At 39.6% G+C, this 25,658-nt stretch overlaps 1 protein-coding gene and 1 long non-coding RNA gene across 4 annotated transcripts in view; both read right to left on the bottom strand.

The window, feature by feature from the left end:
* The window catches only part of hipk2 (homeodomain interacting protein kinase 2), a 103,738-nt gene that overhangs the window by 62,285 nt on the left and 15,795 nt on the right, over positions 1-25,658 (bottom strand). For all 3 annotated transcript variants that reach the window (XM_028033912.1, XM_028033904.1, XM_028033895.1), the window contains exon 2: positions 15,275-16,385. In XM_028033912.1, coding sequence (XP_027889713.1) covers positions 15,275-16,385 — 1,111 coding nt within the window. The remainder of the gene's footprint in view (positions 1-15,274; positions 16,386-25,658) is intronic.
* On the bottom strand, positions 19,226-24,664 carry LOC114154634 (uncharacterized). The gene is made up of 3 exons (XR_003597584.1): positions 24,460-24,664; positions 24,251-24,252; positions 19,226-19,237 (listed from the first exon to the last, which is right to left on the bottom strand). It is a non-coding gene; the product is annotated as an uncharacterized LOC114154634 (long non-coding RNA).

A 25,658-nucleotide genomic window follows, 5' to 3' on the forward strand; every position in this document is an offset into this window, starting at 1 on the left:
ATCGTTTTTATATTTTCACAAATAAATATATGAAAATATGGGATTCGGTTATTTTCAGCCACTTTCACTTTGATCTCAATAAAAAAGTATTGATGCCACAAAATTTTATATTGATAGATGATTAGATGGATGAGCAGATAAACACAAGGATATTTTTCCATGTTTTTCCAGATTCAAGACTTTTCCATTCTACGTATTTAACTCATTTAATCCCATCATGGAAAGTCGGACGACGCTCCGCCTGAAGTCCGCCGGCAGCAGGATCCCAACTTCCTGTTCGCTGCAGCACAGTACCCAGCTGCTAACAGGCTGCACATGAAAGACAATTTAGGTTTCTTTGTGTAACCAGGAGCACCAGTTGGACCACAGCTCCCAGTGGAACAAAGACGCGGAGGGCCGTGGGGGGGAAAGGTGAAAGAGAGAGGTGGTGGGGGTGACAGGGTGTCTGGGCCCACCTGGGCAAACAATGGCAGAGAGATGAGAGCGTGGCTCAAGGGCCCTCCTTGTCCCCAAAGTGCACAGCTGTCGGTGGGGGCTGGAGCGAAGATCAAAACAGCCCCCGCCTGGTTCAGGTGTTGGACCTGCTCGGACCGTTTTTGGAACAAGAGCCTTGGTTTCCATGACGACCGCGGCTCAGAGAGGCTTCTTTTTTAAGCGCTTGAGAAGTGATGCGTGTTAATGTGTCGCATTAATGAAAACAAAACAGACAGAAACTTGTTTTGCTCTAATAAAAGAGGCAAGGACATTTTATGGAAATGCAAAGAGGCAGCAGCTACTTTGTGTGTTTTACTTCACTTGTTTCAAAAAAGTTATTAATTTTCTGTTGTTTTTACAGGGTTTAATGAGATTTAATTTGTTGGATTTTTAAGCTTCAGCCTTGAATTGTTGCTAAAATCCAACCAACTTAAATAAATTCTACCATTTTTAACAAATATGATGCTAGAAACTAGTTGATGGCAACTTAAAAGTGTGTAATTTCTCCTTAATACTCCAAAGCTTAAAAACCATAAAAACAATCCATCTCCTCAGATGTTGCTGCAAACTGACAGTCAGCTGGCTTAAAAACAGCTTCTTTAATTTTTCCTTATTACAAGAAAGAGAAATTTTTCTCTTTGGAGTTGGCAAGCAATAAACAGGAAGTCCTTAAACCAGACTAATTAACTAATAACTAATCAAAGTTAAGATACAAAGATATGCATCAGATAAGACCAACATCTTAGCTTATGGGAAACAAGCAGCATGACAGAAAAGAAGAATGACCAGAAGGCCATAACAAGAGGAACTGACAAAAGACTGAAGAAACCTGGAGAACTAGTAAGCTAGGAGGGTGATCACGGCCATGACCTCCAGGTGGGTCTGGTTACAGACAGCCCACCCATTGACTTCCACTTCCAATCAATTCTCATCTCCCTTCAGGGCTCTGTCTGGGATTTCTCCCTTTGAGTTTGATTTCTCTGGCAGACTTTCAACCAATCAGCATCAGAAGGAAGAGTTGTGATTTTCTGCGCTCTATTTAACTTCAGTCTGCCTATAAAAGGTTTCAGTTTGAGAAAAGAAACGGAAAGAAAGCCATTCAGTCTGTGTTGGCCATACTTCCAAATATTTAACAACTAATGTCGAAACAAGAGAAAGGTACTCGTTTAAAACTTCAACAGAGTCCATGTCTCAATCGTTTCTCCACAGCTGAGGATCCAGACCTTCTGAATGAAGCAAAACGTAGAACAAGGGAAACGTTTTTACCACAAAAAACAAGTAGATAAAAAAACAAGTAAAAAAAAAGTTTGTTACAAATGATCAAATTAAGTTTATCCAAATATATATATATACTGTATATATATATATATATCATGTTTATTATGCTGTCATGTTAAACACATTTTTAAAAAGTAAGCTTGACAAACTTATTTTTTTACATGAACTTCTTTCCTTCACTTACAGAGTGAATTTCAACTGAAGTAGTCTAATGAGAAGTACAGAAATACTAGAAAACCATGGCAACCCAGGATAAAAATGACTCAGAATACCAAACCTAAATGTGAACAAAAGAAGAAATAAACAGAAACAGGAATAGGAAGAAAACAGGAAGTAATGGAAACAGACTATGAAACACTTGAAATACTTAAAGGACAGAAGACAAGTGAGTATGAAGAATCTTCAAACTACATGCTGACTGCCAGATGTGACTGCTGTACTTTGTGTCCAGTTAACTGTGGGCCGTTTTTATGTATTTCTACCAAACTCCAAGCATTTGTTTTGCAGTCTCAGCTCAGAGTGGGGCCCTGCTGGCATTTACCTCCATGTTCTAACACTATAATCATCTGTTTCCCCTCAAACCTCTGTAATATGTTGCATAGCAGTTGATCCCACAACAGCATCACGCTGCTTAAGAAACATGGAGCAAGCGAGGACGCATCCTGTTAGCCAATCAGCCAGTCACATTCTCACTCATACCAATCGATTTATGCCTGTTTTCTTCCCCTGCCTTCATTTTCATTCCTTGTTTCAGTTTCAGTCTCTCTTTTTGCGTCTCTATTGCTCTTTTGGTGCCTTGCATCTTATGTGCTCAACAACCAGCTGAAGTCTGCAGACAATCTGACGCGCCTTGCTCATAAAACACAAGGATTAGGCTTTAAAGCTGACTGGCTAACCACGCAGAGAAACTTTATTATTTTCCAGTGTTACTTTTAATGAAATGTGGCCATGTAGTAGCTTGAAAAATAACAGAAAGTAAACATTTTAAGTGCCAGTCTGTCTGTCTAAAGAGAAGGTCCTGCCAAGAGAAGGTTCTTCCCACATTCCTAATGCTAATCCATTTAATATTTAACCAGGACCCAATACAGGAGTAATTATTTTTCCAAACAAATTACGCCTAAGGCTGAAACCACAAGCAATCTGATACGCCACAGCGATACATTCTTGTTCTGCCACAAGGTGCTATTAGTCATTTTAAATTATTTATCAAGCTTGGGTGAAATAGGATTTTCTGCAGACCTATTTCATGTCAAGCACTCAACTTCAAAAGAATACAAACAAGCCATCATGTTGCAAAAAGAAAAAAAAAAGCAATTTTTATGAAAAGCTCCTCTGGCTCGTTTCCAGAATCCCCTGTAGATGTCCATATGCAAGTCGATAAAGGAGTGACGATGCAGACGTAAATTATGTGGAAACGGCTTTTTTTCTAGACTTCAGAGCAAAAAGTTCACCAGCGTTCAGGAAACTGACTACATCATTCCCAACAAAAATAAACTTTGATTAATTTTTCCATTTAAATGACTCACACAGCCTCAAAAATAAATTCATAATATTTCCAGTTGGAAATATTGACCCTGGACAGGTCATCAGTCCTTCACACTCATTAACTCTTATGTTTTTGGACAGTGGGAGGAAGCCAGAGTACCCTGAGAGAAACCAGGGACCTCCGACATGATAAAGATATGTGAGGTTTAGTGTCGGCCGATACCAGAGAAACAGCTGAAGTGACTTTAAACACTTATTTTTTCAAACAAAGACATAAATGTACCAAATTATAAATTTACATGAAAACTCTGCACCAGTCCAGCTCACTGGAAAACACAAATAGCTTCACAAGCTTGGCCAAACATATAAAACCACAACCTTAGTCAGTGTAACTAGGAGTCTGACAGCCAATCTAAAACAGGTAATGAAGAAACTGAAAGTGGCAAAAACAGTAAGTTGACTAATTCAGTCAAACATTTACAAATGAACTGCAACAAACATTTCAAATGGTTCAGAAAGTGAAATTAGGAATAATAAATATGATGTAAAATAAATAATGAAGCACAACGTTGCACATTGTCACTGATATCCGATCTAGAATTTTTTTCAATATCGGTACCGAAACAGATATTAACATCAGATCGGTGCATCTCTGTTGCAAACTCCATGCAGAAAGACCTCAGACCACTGCTGCTTTTTAGTCAATAAAAGTAAACTGATATTGTTGCTTTATGGCTAAATGAGTGGTGCTAGCAACAGTGTATTCAACTCATCCATCTGAAAAACAGAAACGTTTTTATAGGGCAACAGCTGTCAGCATAGAGGATCTGTACACTGCCAGCCACATTTATTGGCCCCTCTGATAAAGCCTGCATGAAAATCCTTGCAATAAATTCTTCTCTCTTTTTTTTTTACGAGTAGCCTAATCTCCCCAAAAAAATTTCATAACGTTTATTTTTTTACATAAAAATAAGATGAATATATTCCTTTCCTAGTGATGCATTTTTAAAGGAACACAAGAGATGAAATCCCTGTTAGATGACAGCTTGCCTGTAACACTACAGGACTTTAAAATGTTAAAAACAACTGGAACCGTGACGACTGGCTGGACGAGGAACCAAATACCATCGCCATGACAACCATTTGTTTGGGAGAGATGCTAGGAAAAACTGCGCCTTGGTCAGATCAGACTAAGGTTGAGTCTGAGCAGCCGAAGTTTTGGGATGTGAAGTGAAGGATGAATTTGCAGAGCAGCAGAGAGAAACGTCGGCTTGTCTGCCACAGAATTAGCCAAACTATTTACCAGACATATTTGCACATTAGCAAATTCCTGCAACTGTGAAAACAAACTGTTTTGTTCTGTTGAAGACTTCATGGGAGCTTGCATGGGTCTGTGCACACCAGGCATCCTCTGTCACAATGGCACAAGGTCCAAACACACACATGAATACATAGAGCCATGGTTTTGCAAATTGTAGCTCCCTGCTGGGCCTCAGCAGATCACACTCTCTCCGTTTCTCCGCCTGCCCTCTGTCTGACTGTTGTCAACAGTCTCAGTTTGTGACTGTCCACATAACGCCGCTCTCCCTGTAATTAAACTGCTTTAAATTTAATTTCCTGACCTGAAATAAATTAAGAAACTCAAGGTCCCAAAATGAATCTTTTTGCGCCGGGTCTTTATAGGCCTGGCGGCATATTTTCCATCTTGGTGTTAGCTTTTAAATATTCATGTGAGTTGGATGGAGGAGGTGATGAGGGGGTTGGAGGGAAGGTGAGGCGGCGAGCGTTTCGGTGGGGGCTGCCCCCTCTCTGGAGCTCCCTGTGGAGGGACGGCGGGGCATGCAGGAATGATGGAGGTAGGCGATCAGCAGGCAGCCTCATGATTTATTTAGACCCAGGGGCACCTGTGCCAGTCAGCCATCACCCTGCCGACCAGTTGATGCTTGAATCCTACATAAATAAGCTTAACATGTTGTTCAATGGTTAAAATTAATATACAGTCCAACGTAAAACTATTCAAACGCTTTTAACTTTTTTTTTTGTCACATTCCAAACATAAACTCAAAGATTAAAGGTGATCTATTATGCATCCTTAAACAGGTTAGGATAGATCTATGGGTAACACAAAACAGGTTTATTACTTTTTTTTTTAACAAAATCATTCAGAGATAATGAGATTCCAGTCTGCTCAGTTATGCCTATTTTGAGCTGTTTTAAGGTGTCTTGTCACTTTAAATCCAAATAAGTTGCTGCTTATGTGGACGTTAACATTCACACATGAAAATGATTGTAAAGACTATACAACCGTACTTTGTTGAAAAGCAGAAGTGGAGCCTCCTGCACAACCAACAAAAATGCACCGAGTGGTTTCTAGATGGTAAGTCAACAAAACTTTTTTTTCCAGCAGCCATTGTAGCCATTGTAGCACATACAGGTAAAGCCAGCTGACCAAACGTGATGGAGCTCAGATTGGGTTGCTAGGTAACAGCGCAGTGCCCACTGAATATGACCTAACAATCAGAAAGTTTTTGAAACGACTCATTTTCCAGAAACAAAAAACATTCACTTTTGTTTGGGCTGCTTTTAGAAGCAGCAGAAACAAAACGTGCAAACTGTTAATTTTGTATAATAGCTCCCCTTTAACATAGGTAGACCAAAGCCAGTCGGCATAAGCAATAAATCAATTAATCGCATGATAAAATGATAATGACATTGATGGTTTCCATTCTGATTATTAATATTTTTTGAAGGGAAATTAATTGGTTAGAATTAGCGAGCCACAGCTCATGTGAAGGAATCTGTTTACAGATCTGGCCTTTATGGAACATTGATAAGAAGAAGATCAGTTTGAAGTTTGCTAATAATTCATGTAGGGATGACAGAAGGTGTTTTGGTCAGGTGAGGTTTTCAGACAGGACAGGAAGTCTGGTCAGACTTGATTAGTGTGGAGTTGTTTTGGATTTTTTTGGTGAAAATGTTGAAAATCAAGAATAATTTTCCTGCGCTGCCTTGCTACAGTTCAAGAGTTTTGAATACTTCAGCTAAAAATCCCATGTCCTACTAATGACTTTCTGACTTAAATTGAAACAAGCGCTGCATTTCAGTGGCCTACCAAGCAGCATTATGTAGGAACTCCAGTCAGATAAGTCACTACTGTCTTCTGCCATCATTTCCTAAACACACCACCAAAAGCTTCGGTGAGGAAAAATATCCAGTTTCAACTAAGCCGATCAATAGAGAGCGAAGAGATAGCAGCCTTAGTGAGTCTGAGTGGGCAGCGTGCTGCGTTTTATCGAGGCGGCTTCATTTCCCCCAGCCTCTTATCCTGCCTAATGTATGGAAATTGAACTAGGACAGAGAACAAAGAGCAGCATCCAGAATAAAACAGTGCGTTGAACCTCTTGTCTGAGCGCTAGCAGTGCTCACACCTGTGCAGCCTGTCAGAGTGCAGCGATGGGTCTATCTGTCTCCTGCGTGGCAAAGTTCACATCCATCTTAAATAATTCAATCATTTTCATTCAGAATAAATGTGCGCAGCAGAGTTATATATGTCCTGATGCATATGCTTGACTAGCGGTAGTTAATTAGCTTTGCTGCTACATGCCTGCTGCTTGCTGACTGCTCTGTGGAGACACATGGAAGAGCTGCCCAGAGGCAAATCAGAAATGAGAAGCAGGTTATTAGGATTCTGTCATGCATACTAAGGTATTATAACTGCCATAAAGAGTGTAACAGTGAATACACAGAGCGGTAATTATCCTTTCAGGGGTCTGCCTCTTATTTGCTGCTTCCTGATAGCGATCTATGGCCTTAGCGTCTACTGTAAGCAGCAGCCAGACAGCCCCGGACCTCAGCGGTCACAAGCTGAAAATTTATTTAAAAACTAATTATTAAACAAGGTGAAAGTCAGCAGAAAAACTAACAGCATTCCTGTCAGGCTGAAACTAATGAAAGCTCATCTGCACTAGGAATTATGTGCCACTGCTTGGGGATGAAAGTGCCTTGTTCCAGGTAGTGGTAAGGAATGCAAAACAAAAACCCATCTGCACATCCACACCTCCAGCCCTCTCTCTGCTCTCATTCCCCCTCCTTTTTTTTCTTCCCCACAGTTCAATCATGAGAATCTTCTAATAAACAACACCTGCGCTATTAGTGGCGCTGCTGCAGATAAGCCAACCTGTCTCTCAGTCCTTCTCGAAAAATCATTGCTCCTCTTTAGCAACCTGATCCCGCTGTTCTACTACTTTTCTCCCCCTCCTTGGCACACACACCCCCACACACACACCCCCACACACCCTTTAACACACGCTTCATAGAACAGTAACTAATAGCAACCTGATTCGCTAAAACACCCCTTGATGTTTGACGGAGTCTGGGTAAATGTGCTGGAACGCCTGTCCTGTCTGTCTGGTTGGGTGACGCTAACAACAGATAGCGAGATATCTAGACAGGTGGAGCAGAGACTCATCTTACACTCACGCAGCCCAAACAGACACCATCCAGCTGGACAGGCATCTACATGCAGTATATTTAGTCTCCTGCTTTTACCACCATCATAAAAGTCATAAAGTCCAGAGTTTATGGACTCTTGTGGCTTTTCTTTGCCTCAGATGTCACCTTTTACTGATTATGAGAATAACTCGACCACTCACGATTATTTGTGAGTCCAGGGATCTCATTCCCCTCTCCCAGAAGCTGCTGACTCATTTTCATCACAACTTCTAAAGGAATAATATTTGAAGCCATAAAAATATCTATATAAATTACGATTCATACGTGATTAAGTTTATGATGTCTATAAAACGGGATTCCTAAAAAGACTCTAGTCTTGACACTTCGAGTTCTTGGGTACTTTTAAGCTCACAGTCAGAATGATTATTAAATCTACAGAACCTGTCGTCAGAACTTTAGACAGAATTTTTTAAAATTATGTACCCATTTATCTTATGAGCTTGAAGTATCACCAAGTATATTTATAAATGCCACATCTGCTGAAAAATGTCTAGTTAGAATAAAATAGGAAACATTATCAATGCTTTAGGATAAAGTAAGTTGTTATGGGCAAGTTTGTAATAAAAACTAAAAATAAGAGCTTTTTTTTTTTTTTACCAAGTTAGGTTTATGTTTAGGAACGCAAACCCAAACTATTATAGTGCTGCTTATTTTATAGTTCTTTTTCAGCTGCTAGGTAGCTAGCGAGCTGCTGGAAAAATCTAGCATTTTCCAGCTATCTAGTTTAAAGCCACCTTTTTTCTGTCTGTCGTGTTTAAAATCCCCTATAGCTAGCTAGATAGCTATATCTATATTACAGAGCTAGTTAGTTAGCTAGCTATAGGGGATTTCAATTGCTGTTTAAAAATTTCCAGATTTCTACCAAAAAACAGAAAATGTATTATTTAATCTTTCAGCAGGACAATGAACCAGAAACTTTTCCAGATTTTCCAGTCACCAAATGAACGTTCCTTCTAAAACTACCTCTGTTCCCAGACTGAAATCCTGTTGAAAGCCTTTTGGCTGAACTGAAGAGGAAAGTATCAGATAAGAACCAGGACGCTGAAAGATCTAGAAATACTGCATAGAGGAATAGTCAAAGTCAAAATACATATTTTTTTTACACAATAACAGCAATAAATCTTCAGCAAATACAGTGTGTTATGTGTTTTTTTTCCTTCAATACTCTCATCTGTCTGCACATGTCCGTGTCAGTGCCAGCTGCCACCACAAGGCCTGTTCTCAGCTGGACGACCTCAGGAAACCTCACATAAACTTAAACAACATCTTGCTGCATTCCACAGATCTCATGGCCTTAGCCAGAGGAGATAAATAGGACAAAAATGTCCATCTGGGACAGGACAATAATTTCTTTATCTGGCACATGGTAAGCCTGAGCTGGAAGCTTACCTGTGACATAATTAGCCACAAGGAAGGAAGGAGAGGAGCCTCAGGAGAAGATAGAAGGGAGATTAAGGTTAGGTCATATACTGATGTAATCAGGACATAAACAGAACAGAACATGTGGATGTTTTATGAAAACTGTGTTGAAAAGCAGAGGAATCAAGAGTCCAATAGGCAGAAACCGACGACCCTGAACAGAGCTGAACCCTAAACTGCTCTTTACCTTCAGCGCTGCTTTTTTTATTTGCATGAGTCAACCTTGTGAAAAATCCATAACTCATTTGCAAGGCTGTTACAGGACATATAATGTCAACAGCAAACAATATCTGGGACATCCAAAAAGCAAACAGCTACCGCCATTAATCTCCCCGGTCGGTTCACCTCATTAAACAAAAAAACAGTCATTGTTCATAACAAGATAAACAAAAAGTCATTCAACAGGAATCAATACAGAGCAGGGATGTGACTGTGGCGAATATAAAGGATAATAAGCACACCTGGGTGTAATCTCCACCCTGTTGGTGAACATAGCTGCTATCCTATCATCTGTGATCACTAAAGATGGAGGGATGTTATCCTTTAAGCTTCTGAACTCGCTGTGAACTCTGGCCACTAACACACCCACGGTACTCATCCACCACCAGTGCATTTCTCTGGAAGAAATCGTTCATTACGGAGCACTGAGACCCGACAACACCCAAACCGCCCTCCACTGGAGCATCAAACCCAGGGTCGCCAGGTCCCCCCGGTTGGGGTTCTGGTGGCTGATGGGTAAGTCTTTCTTTCCTGCCTTCTGTTGCCAAGAGGAAATGAAGGGATGATCTTTCCGGCCTCCTCCACTCGTCACTCCCACGGAAACCAAACAGGAATGTTTTATAACCTGCTTGTTGACTTAAAGCAACGACAGGCGACACCTGAAACAAGGACCGCAAATAACGATTAAGTTCGTAATCAGTTGTTCTATAGATAATTCTGATTAATAAGATTTTTCATTTGACCACTTAAGCATTTTTATACCATATTAGAAATACATTGCAAGATAAATAGGAATAAATAGTTCAATTCTTTTTAAAGTAATATAATAAATATTGTATTTAATAAAGGGTGATGACAGCATTCTAAAATAAAATTTACAGGCAAAGGCGATTTTATCTTAACTGAGAAATGTACTGTATATGAATTTTGTAAAGTTTTTGTTTAATTACTGCAATAAAAATGTTGTTTTCTCAGCAGATGGCCTTTTTTTGTGTCTGTGTCCTATTAGCAAATACTTGATTACTAGTTGACAATTATTTCAATAGTCAATTAATCATGATTAATGCAATTAATCATTTCAATCCTGACCTGAACGTGTTGCTGTTTCATCTTGCGATTTTAAATGGTTTGGGCTTCAAAACCATTCAAATGTTCCCCGCTGTGGTTGAAAAGAATACAGAGAAAGGAACAGGACTTAATTCTGTTGCTGCTCACTGACAATCAGCTGCCTGAAACACAACGCTGCACTTTCCTGTTGCCAACTACAAATAAATAAAATAATGTGACAAACACACAGCAAAGGTCATGACTGCCACGGTGCCAACTGCTGTGCAGAGCAGAAAAAAGGGACATTTTTATTCACGATAAACCGGTTTGTTTGTTTGTTTGTTCAATGCTGTCAAAAACACGGAGGATCACGGTTTGCAAACCAAAACGGCGCCACCCGTCGCTCGGTTTTGGGTCTTGTTGTTGTAAAACTGCAGTTTGGAAGTGAAGCAATCAACTCCAGGTTGATTACGCACAAACTGAACAGCTGAGCCTCTTATTTTTGTGCTAGTCCATTAAGAGAAGATCAGGAAGATTCTGCACGTAAACTACAACTAAAATTAGCAGATATGTACTTCTGGAGGTTTGCTTAAGTCTACACATGAAAAGCTGGAAAATAAATATGAAAACACCTTTTAAAACTATATTAATCAATAGTAGCAGAAGGAATAATTGGCACCTTTCTGTTCTAATAATTGCTCATATAATGGCATAAAAAATGGCTTAAAAAACTGGTATGTTTACCTTAAGGTTATACCATGAGAATCTCATATCAGTTTTGTTAAAAATAAATATTATCATTAAATTTGAGGTTTAATTTGTTCTAATAACATCCATTTATTTCATCCTGTATAAAAATCCTTCCTTTTGTAAGCATCTGTGTTAGTTTATTAGGCTTGGATTAGATCATTGATTTAACTCCTTTGGGTTGTTCTTTGAACTTCTAAATCTATTTCAGCTAAATTAAATAATAGCTTATGTAAACGCTCAGTTCATTTAAGTTCGCTTGGATTAGTTAATTGAGTAAACAGCTTGTGGGAATTGTTTCAATCTGTGAGTCTATGTCATCCTTGTGAAAATTGTCTGGTCATTAAAATCAAAGGTAACAACTGACTGAACTAAAGGAGGATTGCTTTGAGTTTTTAAAATGTCAGTTTTTTTAATGTGCAGAGTATATTTGCTCAAATGACACTCTTAATTATAAGAGAAAATTTTGTCATGATTCCCAAAGTGGGGTGCAAGTACCACTGGTGGAACATGGGTTGCATTTAGTGGTATAAATTATTTTTTTCAAGATAAATTTCAACAAATTTACTGTAACAAAAACAAAAACTAACAACTGAAGCCAACGGCAGCAAATCCAGAGAACTACTTCATATGCAAGGTAGTCATTGTCAATCTTTCCTATTTCAAAAATTTACATTTTTACTTTCTGGGTAAGAATGGAGTCATAACTAAACCACATCCTTCAAAAATAATTAGGTAGAATTATTAAGGAGGGTTTTTTTTTTTTTTACTTTTATTGCTTTCACTGAATAAAGCAGTAAAAGTAGTAGCAGTATTTGCTTTGGAACTGCAGTTCCAAGTTCTTCATTTATTACTGGTCCAAATGTCTTTGTGCCAACAGGTAATTCTTTATAGGAGCGGACAGAAGTCACATACGGGGTGCCTCAGGGTTCAACCCTGGGACTCCTTTCATTTAATATCCACTGCTATCACTAACCCAGTTCAAGTAATAAGATTAGTTACCATTAAGATGTCATCAGGTAAACCTGAACCAATCAAAGCAGAAGATGCTTTGGGCAAATCAATATGTGGAGGTGCCATAACTTTCTCTAGCTGAATAGGAACAAAACTGAAGTTGATACTGAAGAGGAACGATCAAGAATCAGCAGCACACAGCTTCAGTTACCACAGCTGGAAACTGGTGATAAACCCTGAACCTTCAGAGTCACATAAAGACAGTTACAAAGTTGGCCTTCTATCAACTGAAGAACATTTCCAGAATTAAAGGACTAATGTCCCAACAAGATCTAGAGAAACCCATCTATGATTTAAATAGAAAGAAAGAGATCATGTATGCGTTACATTTTTGTGCTTGTTTTACACATATCTCTATTAAATGTTACTATACTGTGAGAACTGCAGGTTTATGGAGGTGATAATTGTCAGAAACATGTTGAGAACCACCTGCATGGAGGATGGCTTTAGCTTCAGAAAGAGGAGAAGGGAGGGAAAGGATAAATAATGGAGGTGAAAAAGCAAACATTATAATCCACCAACACCTGACAGACCTCCAGAGAAAATATACACACATCACTTTTTCAGTTCGTAGCAGAATTTCAGTTTAACTAATTACAGTTTGACTACAACCTTTGACCTCAGATGTAACCATGTTACATTTTTTTTGTTCAACTATAAACTAAGCAAGAAATATTTTATTTAAACAAAGAAAATCTTTTGTGGAAAAAGAAGATGAAAATCACTGTAGTTCCAAACCTTCCTTATTGAAAAAAAGGAAACCACTTTACTCATATATTTCAGGCTCAACTGAAGAAAATTTAAAAAATTAGTCTATTATTAGCAATAGAAGCATGAATTCTTTGGAAAAGCTTTAATCATCATTCAGAGGTCCAATCAGTCCAATGGCCCGCAAATGGTCCCCGAGCCACACTTTGGACAACCCTGCTGCTGAGGACATCAAATTGACTCATGAACATCCCAAACCACCAAACGGTTCTTCACAGAGACCTCCAGCAGAAAGAAGCACAAAGCCGAGCTGAAGAGTAACACCTGGCAGTTGTGTGTGTGTGTGCGTGTGATTGTGTGGGTGTGTGTGTGTGTGTGTGTGTGTGTGTGTGTGTGTGTGTGTGTGTGTGTATGTGCGTGTGAGTCAGGCAACAGCTCACACACACCTGCTCTTTCATCAAAGCCAGAACCACACCTGAGCCCCAAACTATCTGCTATCTTAAATCTGCCTTTGCTCAAACCGAACAAAGTTTTTCTGTAGGTAGAAATGTGAATTGGGAGAGGAATGCCGGGTCTTCCCAAGGCGTCATCTGGTTCTGGTGCCGGCTCCGCTGGTGTGGATTACAAGTACATATAACGGGAGAACTCGGCCTGACCCCTCGACTCTATCCCTGGGGAAAGAGGAGCTCCTCTGCGATGGGGGCCAGGGATCTAAAGGCAGGAGGGCGAATATATGCATATGGGCAGATTGCCGCCTCACATGATTAGAGTTCTTCTTCTATGACGGAGTTTGTCTGGGATCCTTTCAGTTCTCCTCTACTGCAAACAGGAAGCCCGTTTTTAACACAAACTTCTCTCTGCAACCAAACAAAGACACCGCTTCATGAATTCCCTGTGGTCTGCTGCGTCTTTACAAGAGGCTGAGTGAGACGTGAGAAAGCTGAGCAGGACCTCCATAATCATCAAAGTAGCACCAAAACATGCTTGTTTTATCTCATTAAACACAATAAGCAGCTGGGCACTTTACAAGCCTTTGAGTTTTACTGGCCTGCTCAGGATTAAATAAGGGTTTAACAAACGCAGTAAATATGAGGAAAACACAAAGCTGGAATGCAGAGACGATTTAAGCAGCAGCAGCAGCGATTATAGATGGTTATTAATCAGCCCAACAATGAAAACATTCCCATTAAATCAAAAAAACAATATAAACGCAACCATCAGGAACAAATAAACTAACATTTTTTCTTTTCTGCATCTCCTGATAGATTTAAAACTTTATTGTTTTTACTCTATGCAGATGCCTTACAAAAGTGTTCACACTCCCTGGACATTTTCAACTTCACAACTTGGATTTTTAGTTAGAAACAAAGTAATGCATATTTTGGAAAAAGAAAAAAAATATCTGAAAAGTGTGGCATGCCATATATTAATATTCACCTTTTCTGCAGTTACATGCCACTTCTTTTGCACAACTGGTGATTTCTCAGGATTTTTCTTTGACTAGGCCCTTGTGACCATCCAGCTGTTAGGTGAAACTTCACCCAATTTCAGGACTGAAACGCTTTGCAGAATTTTAGTCTAATCTGAGTAGAGCACCTACTTGAGTGCAGACAGGGATTATTATGGTTCTCAATAAGTCATCAATGTTTAGACAACTCAGGTTTTTTTAGTGCTTGACCCTTGAGGCCTTCACAGATCAGCCAGATTTACTCTGATAATCAGTGATGATGGGCTAATGCGCTAACAGTGGAGCTAATTATTTGCTTAGTGCTTTAGCATTTTTGATAACCTTGAAAGTGTTTAGAACACTTAGCATTCCTCTAAATAATTTTTTATGAATACATTTTAAAGCACTCATCTACTTGGCTGTTTTGTAAATATTCAGTTGATTAAATTGGAAATCTGTGTTGAAGTTTGATTATAGACGGCAAAGAACTAATTCATCAAGTAGTTAGGTATTTATATTCATGCTCTTATTTTGAAGTTTGTTTAACATGTGCCAAAATGGCTATAGCTAGTGGCTTAGCATTAGCTTCCATTAAATAATAGCATATTCTTTAGTGGAAGCTATAATCTATACCAACGTATTAATATTTTTGTATACTGCTTTAGTTAGCATGGATGATGCTTTAGTTAGCATAGCTAACTTTTTTAGCTGAGCATTAACACAGATTTGATGAATTCTGACTGAAATCAGATCCACTGAGCATCAGAGTAAAGCAGAATAGTTTGTCTGAATACTTTGTGTTGCTCAATAATGTAAAATCCCAATAAAATACAAATCCTTGTGTGACAAAGGCTGAGAAAGCTGAAGTATCATGAATACTTTTGCGAGGCAGCGTATCTCAGAGCAGGTCTCTGACGCTCTTACCTGTAGTATCTGCTCTGCAGGTAGGTGGAGCACACTGCTTTGGACACGTGGCTGGCTGAACCAAAGTCAATGACTTTGACCCTGTAGGGCTGACGCGAAGGATCCACCAGCATGATGTTCTCCGGCTTCAGGTCGGCGTGGATCAGCCCCAGGCTCTTCAGCTTCATCAGCGCCGTGGCGACCTGCTGGAGCACCGGTCTGATGTACTTGAGCGGCAGCGGGCTGAACTTGTTCTGCTTGAGGAAGTCATACAGGTTCTGCTCCAACATCTCAAACACCAGGCACGTGTGGTTCTTGTGCTGGAAGCACTCGTAGGCTCTCACAAAGTTGTAGTCGTCTGCGCTCTCTGTGCTGAGGCGCGCCAGGATGCTGACCTCGATCTGACCCTGCCGCGCGTACGATGGGTGGTTTTTTAGGATCTTGATGGCCACTATCTCATTGGTTCCCCTCTTCCAACACTTGACCACCTGGCCAAAGGTTCCCCTCCCCAGGAACTCCAAGACTTCGTAGGTGTTGGTCATGGAGCAGAGCACCTCGTGCTGCACCAGCTGGTAGTCGCCCTCGTTGTTGGAGCCGCTGTTCTTGGATGTCGCCGTGGAGGTGGCGGTGGCCGCTGTGGCTCCGCTGGTTCCACCGTTCTGGATCATGGATGGGCCGTGCTCCTCAATGATCTGCACGCTGCTGTTGTTGTCAAGCTCTTCACTCTTGCGCTTAAGCCCGCATCGCTGGTAGGTGTCCAGGAGGCTCACCGTGCTGCGCCGCGTCAGGTTGTGGACTCCGCCGCCGCCGCTACCACCGCTGCTGTCTCCACCGCTGCTGCCCAGCAGAGAGCCGACGGCCCCCGAGGTGCTGCTGGCCGAGGCGACCACGATGTGGCCAGCGCTGGCCGGGAAGATCAGGGTCTGCTCGTAGGGCAGGGCGGAGCCGCTGAGGCCTAGAGGAGCGCCACCAGTGGCCGACACGTTCTTGCTGCTGTTGTAGACTTTGCTATGCGTGCCGTACCCTGTCATATCCCAGTTACAGCTCTGCTCCACCTTCAGTTTCTTTACGCTAAAGAAGGCACTTGACTGGAGAGTGTGAGGGGAGAACACTTGCACTTGCGAGGCCATACCTGCAAAAAGAGGGGGAAAGAAAATGAAAGCGTAGAAGTTAGGAATCTGAAACAGGAGCAGCAGCTACGAGCTTTAAATAAAAACCGTTTGAGGTCGGAGCAGGTCACTGAAACACAGAAATATTCATTTATTTCAAACAAATCAATTAAAAAAATTGAAAAAAGAATAAATCTTCTTTTAATTCCCGCCTCACTACTATTTTTCAATATACTCTTACGTCAAAATACATGTACAAAATTCTTACATTGGAAAGGATAATTTTATACGATATATATTTTCTGCACAGAAGCAGAATTCAGCTTCTATGCAGAAAATCAAGTTTGTTCCAGATTTGCACCACAAATCCGGAACAAACTTCCATAAAACTGAAAAACTGAGTAGCTGTAAATTAAGGCTAAAACCCCACCTCTTTAGAGTTGCTTTTGATTAATAATCAATGAAACATTGACCAACATATATGATGTTTTTTTTTTGTTTTTTTTTTACCCCTCCAGGGGGTCTTTTGTGGGCTCTAGTGTCCCTTATATGACAGCAGGCTGACAGGAAACGGGGAAGGAGAGGGGGGAAGGCATGCGGCAAATGTCGTCGGGTCCGGGAGTCGAACCCGCGACGGCCACGTCAAGGACTCAAGGCCTCCAGATATGGGTCGCGCTAACCGCTACGCCATCACGGCACGCCCATATATGATGTGTATTGATGATTTTGATGATGGCACTCAACAAAATGTCATTTTTGTCACCGGTTCTCAGTTTTGTTGTGGTTTTTCTAGTGTTTTTATGATGTTAAGCATGTTAAGTTGTCTTGTTGTTGAAATGTTCTATACAAGTAAACTTTATGTATAGAAATAGTCATATATTTAACTCAATCTTCCAATGCAACCAAAGTCATATAAAAATACTCGGCATTCAAAGTATTTGAACCTCTTTAAAATGTTAATTTATCAACACAAAGACGAGATAAATCACTTTTACCAAATTATTAGCAAACAATCTGAAAAGTGCGGCAAGCATTTCTGTTCACCCTTGCCACACTTTTCAGATTTTTGCACAAAAACAAAAAACAAACCTTGCATTATTTCCCTTACACGTAATTCACCTTTTCCTTCCATCAATAAAATACAAAAAGTTTGCATTTTTTCAACAATATGTGTTCACAAGAAACTCTTACTAAGATTCATATCGTACTGGTATTTGTAAGTGAAATAACACAATATTCAGTCAGGAAGTTCTTTAGATTGTTCAGCAACTTTAAGAAGTGAGCAGATTTAGATTACATATTGCTCATGCAAACCACCGGGTCATGCAGAGGAAAGGCCTTTTCCCCTTTCTTCCCATCTGCAGACGTGTGAAAACTACAAGAGCAGCTTTTTATTGGACATTCCACTGAAGCTCAGCAACACAGAATAAAACCAGAAAAAACAGGTTTGACAAATGCAGCTTTGAAGGAATCGTGTTTTCCTGATCCTCCCCAACCCTGCAGAGGCAATTATTGGTACACAATTACTCACTTAAGAGGAGGTGGAAAAAGAAACTGTAAAAACAAGAAGAAGGGCCACTGAACTCCTGCACAAGCAAGAGATCCTGAAAACAACAAAACAAAAGCAGAAGCGAGCAGCGAGGCTGAACTCCTGGGAACAAGTTGCCTCAGAATAAGCAAAAGCTTCTCCAAGCAAACAGCTGCCCAAAATAGTCCCTTCCTTTATCTCACTCTCTGTTTTCTGCAAACACACATTCCTTTGTAACACATAAATGATTATTACGACACAAAAATGATTATCCAAGGCTTCAACATGGAGACCTGAAATGAAGAGTTTCTCCCCTGTTCCCACAATACTCAAGTAAATACTGCAGCCTTCGAATTCTGTTTTCTGCAGGTGAAATTAGCTGCTGGAAACCTTTTTTTGTTTTCACAAATAATTAAACAGCCATAGTTCTTCCAAAACAGGACAACAGTTGTAATAGTTGGGCTCCATTGTGCCGCCTGAGGAAGTCATTTTTAGCCTTTTCACTGTTGATGATGATTAATTGAGCAGGAAGCTGCTGCCCTCCTCTACACTTTGATTCAATTGTTTTATTCTGCCACTGCTGACCTCTCCTCCTCCTGCATTTTGAATTTTTTATTTATAGTTTGGCCCACACTGCAAAAATATATTTGCACCAACTATTTTTCTAGTGCAAAACTAACTTACAGGTAACTTCCAGCAAGTTATAGGAGTTTGTTTTAAGTCAATAATTATTTAATATTAATGAAAAAGTTCTTGTTCCACTTACAACATGTGAAAAGAGTCTTATGAGTAAAAAAAAAATCTGGCAGTGGAACTAGTACTTTTTAAAATCAATATTAAGAAAGCATTAACTTAAAACAAGCTCGTATATCTTGCTCAAAAGTTACTTGAAAGTTCGTTTTTCTGATAGAGTGTGTAAAAGAAATTGTTTAGACAGCAATAATTGGACCCCTCATATTGAATATATTAGAAATACAATAGCAAAAACCATAGGAATATTGCTGAAAATAAAATATTTAATAAACATATGAGGAAATGCAAATAAAACAGCATGACATATTAGATAAGTTACAAAAACAAGGTATTAGGCTTATAAATGAAGTGTGATCTCATGAACCAACTAAAAAACATTTTATTCAAAGCAGTAATTTAAAATTTAGCAACAAAAATATTAGAAATAATGCATAAAACTTTGAAAGAATCTTCTTTCTGGAATTTAGAAACTATTAAAGTTAAGACAGAGTAAATATAATTTAGGAGTTTTGTTAATATTTGAACTTGATAAAGAGAAAAGTAAAGTCTAGATGTGTTTCTGTTGTGAAAATGTGGGATGAATTTAATGATGAACTCAAATTATGTGCTTTTTGGTGAGCTTTAAGAGGATTAAGATATAGAATTATAAATTATATTTTATTTAACAAATAAAGTGAATCTGAATCAAATCTACTACGATATTTGCACCAGAGTATTTGAAAAGATTTTGTAATTTTGCAGTTTGACTCCAGTCATTAGTGGTCATCAGGTGTCAAAAGTCTGAAGGACAGAAGGTGTTTTATAAATGAGGGCGCTTTAAATTAGACCTTCTTCTTCATGCTTTTTGTCGGTTCTTTCCGTGAAATCGACACGTCTGCGCAGCGCCGTCCGACTCCTCCAGAGAAGCAGTGAAGAACGTCCGCAAGGCTATTAGGGTCAAGGCTCTCTGCTAATCACATAAGCCCTGAAGGCCAGATGTCACTCCTTGGATTACCAAGTCCTGCGCCTGGACTTTAACGCTAAAAATAATTTGAATGATGGTTTGCGTCAGAGAACGGTGTGACTGAGAGCGCCGGGAGGATAATCGCAGGCGCAGAGTGACGGACGGCCGGTATGGAAACTGCCAGGGTGATTATGGATGGCTCTGGTTTTATGAGGCTAGCCAATCTTTGCACACAAATTCCTGCTCAGCTCTGGTCACTCATTGACCCGCGGTCAAAGAGATGCTCACCTATGCAGGTGCTATGAACTGTGGCCGATCGGCGTCATATTAAACAGAAATAGAAAGCAAGTCAAAGCAAGTAGCAAGTACATTAAAATATATGAAAATAGAATAAAGAATCAAATAAAAAAACTGTACAGCAGAGGCGTCAAACTCTTTTTCATTTCAGGCCACATCAAGATCAAAAATGTCTTTAAAGAGCAGGTTGTGGCAGAAAGTATTGATAAAAACCATCAAGAATTTCTTGAAGTAGCAGTATTACATATTTTGCAGGCACATAGTTTGATTTTATAGCACAATCAAGTAACTATGTTACCTTCAGTTATTATAAAAATGCTATAAATATCAAATATGACAATATAGAAATTTGACTTTGCAATTTAATGACTTGAAATTGGACCTCTGTCTCTTTAAGAAATTCATGCTCTTTCTGAAACTCCACCTTCAGGAAATCATCACAACATGGCTCCTCTATTAACCCTTTAGCAACCTTTTTACCAGCGTTGCAGTGAGAAGAAGTGAGATCGCATACTGAGCAGCTCCGAGGAGTGTTTGCTAATTGCAGCTAGCTAGTCTGAAGGATCTGAGTGGCAGAAGCTCAGAAGCATGGACACTGCAGCTCCGCATCGAAGCTGCAGGATAGCTTTATGGCACCTTATGTCTATCCTGTAGCCATAAAGCAAAATATTGAAGGAATTGAAAAGATTTAGACGAAAATGTCAAAATTTACACAAAAAAGACAGAATCCTAAATAACTTATTGAGACAGTTTATCAGCATAAAAAAGTTGATTTGGGTGTTGGTCATTAACTGCCAAATTTTCCAGAAACAGAACAAACTCTCAGAAAACTGCAAAACAGCTGAAACACTGAGTACCTTTAAGTCTAGACTAAAAGCCCACCTCCTTAGAATTGCTTTTGAAAGATAATATAATGTGTAATGATGCCACTTGACAACTGCTGTCTACAACTTAGCATTTATTGTGTGAAGTTAAGATTTAAAGCACTTTGAACTGCCTTGTTGCTGAAATGCACTATAAAAATAAACTTGACAGAAACTTGATTGATTGAGTTACACTTTAAAATGTGTAAAACTAAAAATAACAGTGGAAATGCATGTGAACACTTACTGGGAACATTTATGGTTATGAAGTTTTACATCTACTGAGAAGAAGGATCTCCTAAAATGCTTTTTTGTGCACATCGTATGCAACAGTCTGTCACTGAAGGAGCTCCATAGAGTTCTGCAGCCTCTGTCCACTTGTTTTTGGTTGAGATGCCATTGGTCAGTCGATTTGAAATTTTCCCCCACAATAAAAGAAAATGATCTTGGCTGAATTGGAAATTCAGCTTTGAGAGAAAAGCTAAAGGTTTCTGAATCAGCAGCAGTTTGAAAGCCTGGTGCAGAACAGAGATAAGTAATTAAATGAACCAACCGTAAGAGGTCAGATGGGTGGAATGTTATCTCATGACAACATTCACAGGCAACAATGGGACCAATTATAGTTTGTTGGAAATGGACCTCCGGTTCTCATGAATCCATCTTCACTGAACTTACAATTCCAACATATTTATGATCTCAAACCCTCCGTGTGACCTGAAATCTATGCTTGAATTTCTGAACTCCAAAGATCCATTGTTGCACTTTTACAATGTTGGAACACCTTCAGTAGCCAAGGCTTTCCATTTAGCATACCTAAAGGAGCATTGTGAGTCCCACACACTGCAATTAAGCATACCAGAGAGGCAGTTCGCTGCGTTGAGAAGCAGCATGTTGAAATGATAATAGTCAATGTTTTCAGAGAGATTACTTCTCTGTCAGGGGTTGGTTAATCTTCTTTTTGGGGAGGATCAGCGAGGAGTGTAAGGGTGAGGGAGGGGAGGAGAACGGAGACGTAGAGGGAGGTCATGAATGGCCGCTGACGGCTGCTATTTGCTGTCTTTTATTAAACTCGTTTATATTAAGTTCCTGACAGAAGCACTGAGGACAGCTTCAGACGCCACTAAATATGCAACGTGAGCAAAAATAGTCATAAAAATGAACAAAATAGCCTCAAAGATCAGAGCAATTTACAGTTTAAGAAGCACAATGATGCATAACTGTTTCACCGGAGGAACTGTTCAATGTTCGGTCGACAACCAGAAGAGATCGAATGTAGGAACATCAGCAATCACCTGGGAGACGCCAGACTCCAGTCTGTTCAGTGTCTCCAGGCTTAGATATATTTAAACAACTTCTTCAGGCTTAATGGCTACTGACACCAAAGGAAATACGCTAATGACCCCGTCTCTCTTAGTAGACGTCGGAGCGTCATCAGGCTTTGGAGGAAAAGGGGGGTTGGTCCAAAACGTTGGGTAATGAAATGACCTCTGACTGTCTAGACAAAGCATTATCTCACCCTTTGCTCCTGTTTTCATGCACGCTTTGCTTTCTGCACTGCAAAGCCTAAAGAGAACCGACCCAGATCTCACCTGATGCACAATGTAGGTCTGTGAGGATTTTAACACTTGCAGAATATGTATGGGGGAATTTTAGTGCCATAATCCAAGAGCAGAAAGAAGTCTGAAAGCAGGATTTAATGTCTTTTGTTCTCAAAACTTGTAATACTTTTGTTTGCATATTTATTTTGAAAGACTTCATGTCTTCTCAAAACTTCTCCACGCACTCACACATAGTCTCTGGACTATGGCAAAAAATTCCTCCATATATATGTGCTAAACTGGTGTTGCAAAGATAAAAAAATTAAATGAAGCTGACCTAATAGTTGCCGAGCCCTGATGATAGAAGGGGGAACAGACAGCAGAACAGATGGAAAGTAGAGAAATTAGAGCTTCACCGATTGCAGTTTGCTGGTCAATCAACAGCGTTTAAAAACCTGAATATTCTGATTGTGGCTGATATTGATTTTTTTTCTGAAAAGTCGCTAAATATAGCGACGAAGTTGTTAAGTTGGAAACAGTGGGGTGACTACTGTTAGACGTGAGCTGGTGGGCGGGTTAGCTGTGGGCAAAATGAAGTTTATCACAATATTTTGTGGTACTATTGTGATAACAACAAATGTGACAATAAGAAATGTTTATTTTTTAGGTAACTGTATGCCAGCAATCATAGCCTCACAAAACATATCTATCTGTGAAAAGATTCTTCAGGGCAAAAAACGTGTGATTTGTTTCACTGAACAAACAGCAAATTGTTCTTTTATTTGAGCTTTGTTCAGGACAACATTAGGATTAGCACACAATTCTTTGGGGGGGAAAGTCGACTCATGTCATCTTTCAGTGTTTCCACAGAACTGGACATTATAAAGCAAGTTTGTTTATTAACACAAAACATAAACCAATCAACAGCTGAGGTGAATGATTTCAAGATAAAATCCAGAAACCATGAAAACTTCAGCAAAAACGTGTTTCCCCAGCTCTGCCTCAATCTAAGCACTTTTCCTCACTTTCTTCTTCTCCTACTCTCCAATTTGAATTATTTAAACTTTTAACTTTATGAAGCTCCACCCGGTCTGGCGTTCTGTTTGGCTGTCATTCCTTCCAGGAGGAGGGAATTGGTTGAGATAATGCTGCCGTTAACTAGTCGTTCTCTCTCTACTGATCTTAACTTTTTACTTTTCATGAACGTAGAAAGTTCTCCTGGTTTAGTTCTTCAGTTTCTGTTTGTATTTCTGTCTTCTCAAACCTCAGGTCGTTCGTGGCAGATGGCTACATGTCATGAGCCAGGTTCTGGTTCTGGTTCTGATGGATGTTTCGTCCTGTAAAAGGGGATTTTTTTCTCTCCACTGTCGCAACATGCATGCTCGATATGAGGCTGTACAGTCAATGACTCAATGATTTTAATAAACTGAACTTAATGAACTAAAATGTATGCATGATTGAATTGACTTTTTTGTTAAACAACTTGTTGAGCATTAAAGCTGCAAAAAAAGCTGAATTGAATTGAATTAAATAAATCACTGTGTGATGTCACAGCCCATTTATGCAAAAGGTTTTTGTATTTTAAGTGGATTTTGATACCAACTCACATCACAAACATAAAATGAAACAAAAATCATTTCCAAATGATTAACATTTTTTGAAAAAAAAGTATGGGATGTCACCTTTCAGCTCCCTTTCCAGTAAGTTCCTCCAAAACACAGCAACAATACTTCTACTTTATCTCTAAATCTTGTGTCTCAGTTAAATCAAGCATTTCCACAGGTAGAGAAAACTCTTTAAGGAGACTGAAGTCGTTTCTAAGGAGGAACGTTTTGTCCATAATGAACAGCTCAGCCTTGTCTGTCCTCTGGAAGGGAGCTGGAGTTACACGCTGCAAACTCCCTCCTCTCTCTTCTCTGGAGGCTAATATTGACCATCCTGGCTGCTTTTTTAGCTCTTTCATCACTGCTTGTTTATGGGGCAATGCATCAGACATTGCATTGCTGTGAGAAACTGTCATGCAGGCTGCTGCTCTTTGCTCCACTTGGATCCGACTTTCTGTCCGTTCTTTTGCAAAAAGAAGCAACCGAGTGGTAAATTTGAGTTTAAGGACGGCTCCTGTTAGTTGTAAATGTGACACTCCCCTAACTCTCCCCATTCCTGGAAGCAAACAACTAGGGCTGAAACGATTCATCGAGTAACTCGAGTAACTCGATTACAAAAAATCCTCGAGGAAATTTATCTGCCTCGAAGCTTCGCTAAATTTATTGTATTGTAATAAGCAATGCTGTTAAATACGCAGCACACTGGTCTAGCCGGAGGGTTTTTGTGTTGCACAACGCTACCACTTCCGTTAGCGCCTGGAGCACATGTGCTAAGTTTGTAGGTATGGAGGGAACCGGAGAATGCTCAGAAGGAGAACCCCGAAAGCGACAAAAAATGTCAAGTTTGGGAACATTTTAGGCTAAACAGAAAGGACAACACAGCGCAATGCATCCACTGCAAAGCAGAATTGGCGTACCACAACAGCACGACATCAATGTTGCAGCATCTGAAGAGAAAACACCCGCTACATGCATCCAACTCGTACACGGTTGCCAACAGGTAACGTTTATGTTCTCTTTGCTAACTACGTTGTGTGATAATCTGCCATGTTATAGATGTAAATTGAGGCACATTATTTTGCTAACCTTACATCTAAACATAGCGGTTACTTAACCGGGTGTAGTGTAAATTGTATGTGAGGGTGGAACTGAGAGAAATTATGCAGGACTTAATGTAAGTTTGTTAATAAAAATACGCAGCAACAGATTACAGGCATGAGCTGAAAAGCATTTATTTATTGGTGTCTTTCCATCCTGAAAAGTTACAGTCTTTTCTTCTCGCTACTGTTATGTATGAATTAGAAATTTTTGATTAATATTTTTTGTAGTAATTCTATATTTGTTTATACCTAAACAATCAAGAATAAATAATAGCATCGTTTTAATAAAAATAGCAACATTTTTGCATTTTATCATGACTAGTTAAGGCTGCAGAACTCTGTACAAACTCAAACCTTTACATTTTGAGTAAGTTTATTTTTTTCCTAACATATAGATTACATTCTGCCCTGCGACAGACTGGCGACCTGTCCAGGGTGTACCCCGCCTCCCGCCTGGAACGTAGCTGGAGATGGGCACCAGCAACCCTCCCGACCCCATTAGGGACAAAGGGTGAACAGAACATGGATGGATGGATGGATAGATTACATTCTGTTTTCCAATACATAAAAAAACATTTCACTGCATTTAGATTTTTCTGTGATGGTTAAAAATAATGCTTTTAATTAAAGCATCCTCAAAATTGCGTTATTATCAATAAAATATTAGAGT

This window comes from Xiphophorus couchianus, chromosome 2 (assembly GCF_001444195.1).
Source record: "Xiphophorus couchianus chromosome 2, X_couchianus-1.0, whole genome shotgun sequence".
Classification (NCBI taxonomy): Eukaryota; Metazoa; Chordata; class Actinopteri; order Cyprinodontiformes; family Poeciliidae; genus Xiphophorus; species Xiphophorus couchianus.